General features: G+C 53.0%; 2 protein-coding genes across 5 annotated transcripts in view; one reads left to right on the plus strand and one right to left on the minus strand.

Moving 5' to 3' along the window:
* The window catches only part of ODAD1 (outer dynein arm docking complex subunit 1), a 30,031-nt gene extending 28,160 nt beyond the window's left edge, over window positions 1-1,871 (minus strand). For all 4 annotated transcript variants that reach the window (XM_063090745.1, XM_063090746.1, XM_063090744.1 and 1 more), the window contains exons 1-2: window positions 1,824-1,871; window positions 590-750 (exon numbers count right to left, since the gene is read on the minus strand). In XM_063090745.1, coding sequence (XP_062946815.1) covers window positions 590-710 — 121 coding nt within the window. In that variant the 5' untranslated portion in view covers window positions 711-750; window positions 1,824-1,871. The remainder of the gene's footprint in view (window positions 1-589; window positions 751-1,823) is intronic.
* A 3,233-nt stretch (window positions 1,872-5,104) lies between these two features.
* EMP3 (epithelial membrane protein 3 (MAM blood group)) lies at window positions 5,105-8,897 on the plus strand. Its single transcript, XM_063091734.1, has 5 exons — window positions 5,105-5,215; window positions 6,169-6,261; window positions 6,526-6,628; window positions 7,626-7,766; window positions 8,610-8,897. Exons 2-5 carry the CDS (start codon window positions 6,184-6,186, stop codon window positions 8,777-8,779), a joined length of 492 nt encoding a protein of 163 aa, XP_062947804.1. The 5' UTR covers window positions 5,105-5,215; window positions 6,169-6,183; the 3' UTR covers window positions 8,780-8,897.
* The last annotated feature ends 869 nt before the right edge of the window (window positions 8,898-9,766 follow it).

The following is a 9,766-nucleotide window of genomic DNA, read 5'->3' on the forward strand; positions in this document are numbered from 1 at the left end:
ACCCTACCCACCTCTCCAGTCTTGCCCACCAGCTCCCCACGTCCCAAAGCCTAGTAGTTCTTGGGTGATTCTGCTCCCCAAAACATTTGGCAATGTCTGGAGACATTTTTGATTGTCAAGACTTGTAGGGGAGGGAAAGTGCTACCAGCATGTAGTGAATAGAAGCTAGGGATACTGTTAGGCATCCTACAACACACAAGACAGCCCCCGACAACAAAGAATTATCCCAACCCAAGTGTCAACAGTACAGACATTGAGAAACCCTACTCTAGCCCCATGCTGGAACACCATTCTCTGTTCTCTCTGTTTCTAACCTTCCCTTCCTTCTCCCCTTGGCAATTCCAGGGAGAAATTCTGGGCCCCACTCAAACTTCTCCTACTGCCAGAAGTCTTCCTGGCCCACCCCACTGCCCAAGATTGGCCCACCCATCTACCTCACGCCACCTCTATTCGGACTTAAGTCTGTTCCCCGCTAGAGGGCGCTCCTGGAAGGACTCTGTTCTGAGGGCCACCGCCTACAGGACCTGGAACTCGGGAAAGCTAAGGACAGGAAAAGAATGAGTGAATGAAAGGAATAATTATGAATTACCCAATCCCTCCAGGAAGCCCTCGCTTCCATCCTCGGAGCGGGTGATCCTTGCAGAGAATCCCAAAGGCATCTTGGCAAAAGAGGGTGAGACTCCTATAAGTGCGGACACAGGACGTTTCATACAGCGGGCAGGAAACGGCCGGGGGGAGAGTGGCGACGAACTGCAAGGGACAGGGAATTAAAAGAGGATAACCCTAGAACCACTCTGGCCTCTCTTTGAGTCTCAATTTCCCCGAGGTGTTGGAGTAGGTCATCTCTCAGGCCTCTCCCCACACCTCTTCCCACCTCCTTGGTCTTGCGTCTCGGCTCTGACTCTGGAGGTGGGGAGCAGGTCCCCTGGGCTCTCGGTATCTCCGAGGCCGGGCTGTTTGGTCACAGAGGAGGGGGAATCCCCGGCCAGCTGTGGGGGCGGTGAGGCCCAGGCCCTATCAGGGGTGCTTGACCTGTCCTTGGTGCTCCAAGTTCAGTGTTGTGGTCTCGTTACTGGGGAGATAAGGGACCAATGAAGCCTGAGGACAGCGGCCGGGGCGGGACCGAGACCGCGGGGAGGGCCTGCGAGTGAAAGACCAGCGGGACTCTGGGGACTTAGAATTGATGTGCTGGGGAGTCCTGCGAGGGGCGGAGCTAGAAGGCTGCAGGGGCTGCGAGGGGCGGGGCTGGGACGGATGGGGCTGCGAACCGGAGGGTTGCTGGGGGCCCGAGAAGGGTGGGGCTGCTGGGGGCTACGAGGCGTGGGGCTGAGAAGGCCTGTGAAGAAAGGGAGTGGGAGGGCCCTCGAGGGGTGGGACTTCGGGGCTGGCGAGGGGCGGGGCACAGGTGCTGTAAAGGGTGGGCTACAAGGGGCGAGATTGGAGAACATGCGAGGAGCATAGTGGGAGGGCGGTGAGGGGAGAGTGCCCTAACAAAGACGTATGAGGGGCGGGCTAATCAGCAAGCGCTCAGGCTCGAAGGGCCTGTAGGAGATCGGGGTGGTCTGTATGGGGAGCACGGGGCTGTGATGGTTTCAGGGGTGTCAAGGGCTTGTGAGCCGCGGACTGTGTGTTTCCGGAAGGGAGAGGCAGTAGCTGAAAGACACTGGAAGAAAACATCTGGAAAGCTTGGGGGTAGGCCAAGGTCCTTCAGGGCCGGGTCTGAGAGGGGCCTGTCTTAAGCTGATTAAACCCACGTTATCTTAAGGATTCATTAGTAGGGTTCGGTGCCGAAGCCGGGAATTGCGAGAGGAGGGAGAGCTCACCACCGCCTCAGGATCGCGCAACGGCTCACTACGCATGCACGGCCAACGGCCAGCCTCCAAAGCCACAGCCAAAACCCCTCCGCCTACCGCGTCCGCACACTGAGAGGCGGAAGTGGGCGGGGCTCCGGCGCTGCGTGCAGCCACCTTTTCCGGCTCTCCTCCCTCCCTCCCTCCCTCCCTCCCTCCCTCCCTCCCTCCCTCCCCCCTCCCCCCTCCCCCCTTCCCCCCTCCCCCCCTCCCCTCTCTATCTCTCTCTCTCCCTCTCCCCTTCCCCTCCCCTCCCCTCCCTCTCTCTCCAGGTTACGCCTCCTCCGGGGCTGGCCGCTGCACACGTGGGCCTTCTCGGGGCGGGAAAGCAGTGGGCGCCTCTCCCTGCAGGCTGGGTGTGCCTGACAGCTGCGGTTTCCTGTGGGAGGAAGCGCCCCGCGGGCGCTCGCTCAGCTCAGCTCAGCTCGTAGACTCGGAGGCTCGGGACGGGGAGATTCCGTCACCGCCCTCCTGTCCCTTGATTCTCCCCCTTCCACAGGGCCCTAGATTGAGAGATACGCCCCAACCCCGGAACATCCCCAGGGTACCCAAGTCTAGCGCTGATTCCAGTCAGGGAACTTGACTCGGAGTCTTACACACCTGTTTTCCACCTCCCTGGCTCAAGTTTTCATCTGCCTAGCCCCCCCTTCCCAGGACCAGGGCGGGGGCCCCCCTTCCCTGCACCCCAAGAGAAGCACATGACATCCCTCCCAGCTCCTAATTTTTCCCTCAGTGACCCAAACTTTCTAACTTCCTTGGGGATATGAGTTCAGATCCCCAGTCTCTGTCCTCAGGGACTACTTATTCCACTCCCCCAAGGACTCTCCTTTTGGATTCCCAACTTTAGCCTTGCAACCCAGTGAACCCAAGAATTTGCCCCTTCCTCAATTCCTAGACACTCTGAACCAGGATCCTCAAGAATTGAATTCACTCAGGGCCTCAATGCCTGATATAACTAGCACATACAGTACTTACTGGGTGCCACTCTAAGAACTACCCTATGATGTATTTACTGTTATCCCTATTTTACAGACGAAGAAACTGAAGCAGAGAGAGGTTATTAGTAACTTGTCCAAAATCACACAGCCAGTCGGGCCGGCCTGTGGCTCACTTGGGAGAGTGCGGTGCTGATAACACCAAGGCCACGGGTTCGGATCCCATATAGGGATGGCTGGTTTGCTCACTGGGTGAGCGTGGTGCTGACAAAATCACACAGCCAGTGAATAAAGCTTGGATTTGAATCCAGCTAGTGTGGCTCTAGAGTCTATGCTATACTGTCACCCCAGCTTCTGGGTCTCCAAGGTACACACTCAGTCACTGACTTGTCCATCCTTCACCCTCTCAGGGAGCTCAGATCACCAACAAACCCACACTCAGCTCTGGCCCCATCACATGCCCAGACATCCCATCATCCAGTTCTCTTCCCTTGTAGGACCCCAGGGTTTGAGTTCCCCAGCTCTCATTCGGGACCTCAGATACCTAGTCCCCTTCGAAGAGACCCAGGTGCACAGTAGTCATCACCTCCTACCTTAATTCAGTATCCCTAGAATAAATAATAATAATAGTTAACATTAAGTCCCTGCTACTATACTTCTGTTAAAACCTTCTAATGGCTTCCCACCTGCACTTAGAATAAAGCCCAGGCTCGGGCCGGCCCGTGGCTCACTCGGGAGAGTGTGGTGCTGATAACCCCAAGGCCACGGGTTCGGATCCCATATAGGGATGGCCGGTTGCTCACTGGCTTTGCGTGGTGCTGACAACACCAAGTTAAGGGTTAAGATCCCCTTACCGGTCATCTTTTAAAAAAAAAAAAAAAAAAAGAATAAAGCCCAAGCTCCTCCCCTAGTCTTCAAGGACATCCTTTGATTTCTCTTCCAGTACTCCCTCTGGCTTCCTATGCTGTAGCCACATTGGCCCTTCTGTCTGCTCCCCAAACAACCCAAGTTTGTTCTAAAGAGACTTTGCACTTCCTCTTCTTCCCAGGGGTCAAATGACTCCCGTCTTCAGGTCTCAGCTCAAATATCACCTCCAAGAGGCCTTCCCTGATTACCCTGTTTGAAGTAGCCTCCTCCCACCCTGTCATTATCTCCATCACTCTATTTCCTTCAAATCACGTATCACTATCTGAAATTTATCTTCTTCATTGATGTTTTCCTCTCTATTGTCTGTCTCCCTCTATTAGAAGATAAGCTTTATAACAGCAGGGCTCGTGTGTTTTCTAAATTATTAGCTCCTATTTCTCATTATTAACTCTGGTTCATAGTAGATGTTCAATAAATGCTTGATGAAGGAAGGAATGAATGTATTAGGTAAGTTAGTGTACCTCGTTATTACCTTATTCATTCAAACTAAGAATCAGAATTATTATCAGTATTAGTATATTGTCAATATTATTATACCCACTTCAGATTAGGAAATCAAGGCTCAGAGAGCTGAAATAATTGGCCCAAGGTCACCCAGCCAGGAAATGACTGCTCTGGGGCCAGCCTGTGGCTCACTCGGGAGAGTGTGGTGCTGATAACACCAAGGCCACGGGTTCAGATCCCATATAGGGATGGCCATTTAGTTCACTGGGTGAGCATGGTGCTGACAACACCAAGTCAATGGTTAAGATCCCCTTACCCGTCATCTTTTATTAAAAAAAGAAAAAAAAAAAAGAAATGATGGCTCTGGAATTCTTAACTTCCACTTCCTGCCCCCTCCCAGAGTTTCACACTTTTCATCTCCAATCCCCTGACTCCACCATGGGGCCAACTCCACCAGCCTCAAGCGCAATCCTTGCCACAGGAATCTGACCTGCTCCCCAGCACTCCTATCCTTCCCAGGATCCAGCTCTAAGCTCCACAAAGGAAAGCAGACATCCAGTCCCAAGACAAGACCTGGAGACCTGAAGTCCTGAGAACATAGCCCTCACACCCCTGATGCTTGTCCCACCCCAGGGTTCCCACTCAGAGGACTTCTCAATCCTGGGAGGGAGCCCCAGATGATGCCTGCCTGGGAGCATTGGGTGGGGGCCCAGAGAATGAGGAACCCAAGGGCCTGGACCCTCCCACTGGCTGCAGACCTCAGCTGGGTGCGGTGAGGGAGGGTATAAAAGGGTCGGTATATATTGAGAGCAAGAGAGAGAGAAACAGAAGAGAGAAGGAAGCCTAGGCAGTGAGGGTAGGGGGGAGAGAGAGAGAGAGAAAGAGAGAGAGAGAAAGGATTGTAGGGGAGAAGGAGGGAGAGAGCCCGAGGGGAGAGCGAGGGAGGAAGGCAGCGAGGGAGGCGGGGGCCTCCAGAGAGTGAAAGGAGGGAGGAGAAGGGCGGGGCACAGAGGCCCAAGCAAGGGAACAGACCCAGACTGACTTTTTCTGCAGCTCTCGGTAAGTTTCCAGTCCGTTATTCCGGCTGGGATTTCTTTATTTACTTAAGAGTGCAGCAGTTTGAGAAGGACACCCCCAGGCTGGGAGAGACTCCCACTCTCGGCCCCCATGGAAATCCTTATATGTTAAGAAGTGGCCTCTTAGCACTTGGAGTTGAGAAATGGGAAGGGGTGGGGCCTGACAAGGTTTTAGGGGTCTCAGGAGAGCTGTCCCACTGAAAAACTTCCTGCAGTTTTTCCCCAGGGGTGTCCACTCTCCCCTGAGGGCCCTGAGATCAAGACTTTGCATGAAAATACCCCAAGTCTGGGGAACCTCCAGGTCCCTTGTTTCTAGAAACTGAAGGGTGATGGGAGGTTGGCTCCTTCTCAGGCCTCTGTCTCCCGCTACACAGATCTCATCCATTTTCCCCAGAAGGTGTCCAGCAGGCACCAGTCTGGCAGCAGGGTGGGGTGAGAACCTCATGGACATAGCCAGGGGCTGGGGTTTCCCTGGTACTTAAAGACAGGGGGGTAGGATGAGTCACCAGATGACTCACTCTGTCCCCCCCACCCCCACCCCAGGAGAGGAGTGGCATGAGTCAAGGATGCCTGTCGCTGGGGGCAGCTCCTAGCTCCTGAAAAATCTGGGGATGGGGAGGGTGTCATCTTGAATTTTCATATACTGGCCTATATGTGCCCAGAGACAGGGCTCTGAGAAGATGGGCGGTATTGCTAGTTCTACTTATTCCAAGACACCAAGAGTCTATGTCTGGCCCTCTCCAGCCCCTGTGGAATGCAAGGGCCCACACCCCAGTCTCCTCTTCCATGAGCTACCCAAGAGTCCAGGCCCCAGCCATCTCCTGCCTCGGACCCAGAAGTCCAGGCCCCAGCCCCCTCCTCCCTCAGGATTCGGGTATCTCTCCAGCCTCTGTGCCAACCTCTTGAGACTCCGTCTCTTGACCACCCCTTCCCCAGGCCTCCGCCATAGTCATGTCGCTCCTCCTGCTGGTAGTCTCTGCCCTTCACATCCTCATTCTCATCCTGCTTTTCGTGGCCACTTTGGACAAGGTAAACCTACTTGGAGCATAGCGAAGGACGGAGGGAAGGGGTAGGGGATCCCGTTCTTTCGTAGACTCTGTCCACGCCCCCTTTCTTAGCTCTACCTTTGATGCCTCGCCCCTGCCCTTTCCCCCTGATCCCACCGGCTTTTCTACTACATCCACACTTTGCTGAGTGCCGCCCCTCCCCGGGCACCTCGCTGTTTTCCTAACTCTGCCCACGGTCTCCCTGAGCCCGCCCGCTTTTCTAACTGACGGCTACTGTCAATCCCAGTCCTGGTGGACTCTCCCCGGGAAGGAGTCTCTGAATCTCTGGTACGACTGCACGTGGACCAACAACACCAAGACGTGGGCCTGCAGTAATGTCAGCGAGAATGGTGAGGGACGAAGGGTGACACCACTGGTCTGAAAAGGGGAAGGGAAAACCCAAGTCTCCCCCCCAACCACCACCACCAAGGATGGGGAATCCCCAAAATATGAGTGGGCGCTGTTCAGTCCCTCAAGGCTGAGTGGGTGGGGCTGATGCATGCCATCTGGATGGTTGTGGGCAATATACACCTGTTCTAAAGAGGATGGGCTAGAAACCCCACCCCCCCCCCATTATGATTAGAAAGGGCGAAGGCCACATGCTATAGGTTTAAGGACTGGGAGAGAGCCCCCAAGATTCTAAGATGTATGTTTCCAAAGTTCTAAGATGGGGCTGGTGTTCTGATTGATGCATGGGACCAATTTGTCTAAGCTCCAAGTGGGTGAGGCTGGAACCACATTAAAGTTCTAAACGTGTGGAGTCAGGTGCATCTGAGTTCCAAAGGGATGGAGCTGTATCCAGCTAAACTTCTAAGTGAAAGAAGGTAAAAGATTAGGGTTGGCCAGTTAGCTCAGTTGGTTAGAGGTGGGTGCTGTAATACTCACTAGGCTTAAGGGTTCAGATCCCCTTACTGGCAACTGCAAAAAAAAAAAAAAAAAAAGGTGGAAGATTATATGCTTTTTTTTCCCCCCCTAAGAGCACATAAACAAGTAGTCTGCTCTCACAATTTCTATTCAGTGTTGTACTGGAGATAGCCAATGCAACAAGGCAACAAAAAGAAATAAAAGGCATAGGAAAGGACTTAGTAAAAAGTGTCTGTTCCCAGTAGACATGTTTATTTACATAGAAAATCCTAAAAATTCTGCAAAAGCTTCTAGAACTGATAAGGGAATTTAGCAAGGTCACAGGGCTCCAGGTCAACATAAGTAATACTGCTAGGTATCTAAGCTTGTATGGCTGTAAATGGGAGAGGGGAGTAGAGGGAAGAGAAGGGGTAATGAGCAAGCCAGTGGGGTTGGAACTCTGGACACACTATGACTTCCACTTCCATCTCCTCCTTATTGCAGGCTGGCTGAAGGCAGTGCAGGTCCTCATGGTGCTCTCCCTCATCCTCTGCTGTCTGTCCTTCATCCTGTTCATGTTCCAGCTCTACACCATGCGGCGAGGAGGGCTCTTCTATGCCACTGGCCTCTGCCAGCTTTGCACCAGTGAGCACTGTCCCTCCCCAGGGGAATTGAAGGGGGGGGTCAGGATGCTGGGAGCCCTGAGAATGGACATCTGGAGAAAGAAAACAATTTTCTTTCAAAAAAATTTTTTGTTTGTTTTCAACAGCCCAGCTGCCTGCATGGACTATCTCTCTGCCCCAAGGACTGATAGGAGTTGTAGTTTTCAGTGACTCAGTAGTGGTTCTGATGAATGTCTCTGAGTCATGGGAGAACCGGCATGGGGAAACTTGAAGAGCTTTAAAGAAGCCTGGTCTGGGAAAGGGGATATAGGCAAATAATTTGAGTCCCAGGGATCAGAAGAGGGTTAACTAATTAATACCCCAAAAGAGAACTCTGAGTCATAATAGCAATAGTATTTCTGGCAGCCAACGCGATTTCTTGTGTATCTTCTGTATATCAGACATTTCGGGGAGTTCTGTTTACTTAATTTTTTATTTCAGGTGCAAAGTGCTAAATTAATCATAGTCCTTAGTTTGGGGAACATTATTTTCCCAGGTTCCCCACAAAGCTCCTCTGTTTCATTAATTCACTTTTGCATATTTGGCCTGTAAAAGAACCCTCAAAAATATTATTTGGTTAGATGGATGGATGGATAGTTATTATCGTCCCATTATATGGATAAGCAAATGGAACCCAGAGAAATTAAATAAATTGCCCAAGGCCGCTCTGGAGTAGCTATGTTGCGTGGTGCTGGGGGAGAGAACCACAACTCCCAGCAGGCAGCGGTGCTGCACACTCACCCTCCGGTGCTTCTTTGTCCCATGGTTTGTTGGGAAATGTAGTCTTGTGAGCACTGCTTGACGTGGGGTTCTTGCCTTCCCGCAGGCGTGGCGGTATTTACTGGGGCCCTGATCTACGCCATTCACGCGGAAGAGATCCTGGCGAAGCACCCGCGAGGGGGCAGCTTCGGTTACTGCTTCGCCCTCGCCTGGGTGGCTTTCCCCCTCGCCCTGATCAGCGGCATTGTCTACATCCACCTGCGGAAGCGAGAGTGAGTCCAGCCTTGCCCTGGCGCCGACGCCTCCTCCCGGCCTCTAGTCTCACTCCGAAGCCCCCGTGCGTCTTCCAGAAAATAAAACCGTTTAGCCGCGGGCTCTGCCGTTAAGTCCTTCCTTACTTCCTCCCTTTCTTCCCTTCCTCCCTCCCTTCTCTCCTCTCCTCCAGGGGCTCAGGCTGTGCACGCCTGACCACCAGCCCTCCGCCCTCAGACTGCCTATCTCCCAGCCCCCAGCCCCTCCTGAGGACACAAGAGACAAAACCCCAGCCATTTTCCCTCCCACAACCCAAGACCCTGGGCCCTTCCCTCTCACCCTCTGATAGACACCTGAGTCTAGACCTTCAGACACTTCCGGGTCCCAGTAAACTCTGTTAGGAATCAGTCTGGAGGGTCGGGTCGTCTTTACTTGCATAAGGTTCTGTTACTCTGCTGCTCTCTCTGGGACCCAGGCATGGTGTGTTTCTAGATTGTTGATCTTTTTTTTTTCTCTCTGACCCTGTGTCTGGGAAGAGAGTTCTTTTTCCCTCTTGAAGTCCAGTCTCCCTTCCTCTCTAGTACCCAACCTCTCCATTTTTCTCCTTTCCCCAAAGGCTGCCTCTAGCTCACATTACACCTTAGTAAAAATAAGAAGGCACCCACCTAATCCTGGCTGACCCAGTCCCATACCAGGACATGGGCTGGATTTTACAGCCACCCACCCCCTGGTGGTGTGTCTTTGTGCGGTGAGCAATCTGTACAACTGCACAAACCCACCTTATCTCCCCTGTTCATGAGACCAAGACTCTGAGAACCAGGGCCTCTCCTCAGGAATAAGGGCCTTCTAGGATCCTCTCTGTAACCCACAGACACTCTGTTTCACCAACCATGAACCCACCCTCTCTCTAGGACTACAGCTTTCTCTGTCTACGACGCATCCACATGCATTAGTATCCCCCAAGACCCAGAGTCCCTTCTTTCCAGGATTTGGATGACTTTCTTCCAACTG

Source organism: Cynocephalus volans, chromosome 3, assembly GCF_027409185.1.
Source record: "Cynocephalus volans isolate mCynVol1 chromosome 3, mCynVol1.pri, whole genome shotgun sequence".
Taxonomy (NCBI): Eukaryota; Metazoa; Chordata; class Mammalia; order Dermoptera; family Cynocephalidae; genus Cynocephalus; species Cynocephalus volans.

Excerpts from the sequence above, each read along its gene's own strand:
- EMP3 (XM_063091734.1), top strand. The coding sequence starts at position 6,184 with ATGTCGCTCCTCCTGCTGGTAGTCTCTGCCCTTCACATCCTCATTCTC. Across the intron at positions 6,629-7,625 it reads CAGTAATGTCAGCGAGAATG|GCTGGCTGAAGGCAGTGCAG; the intron begins GTGAGGGACGAA and ends TCCTTATTGCAG. Across the intron at positions 7,767-8,609 it reads CCTCTGCCAGCTTTGCACCA|GCGTGGCGGTATTTACTGGG; the intron begins GTGAGCACTGTC and ends GCCTTCCCGCAG.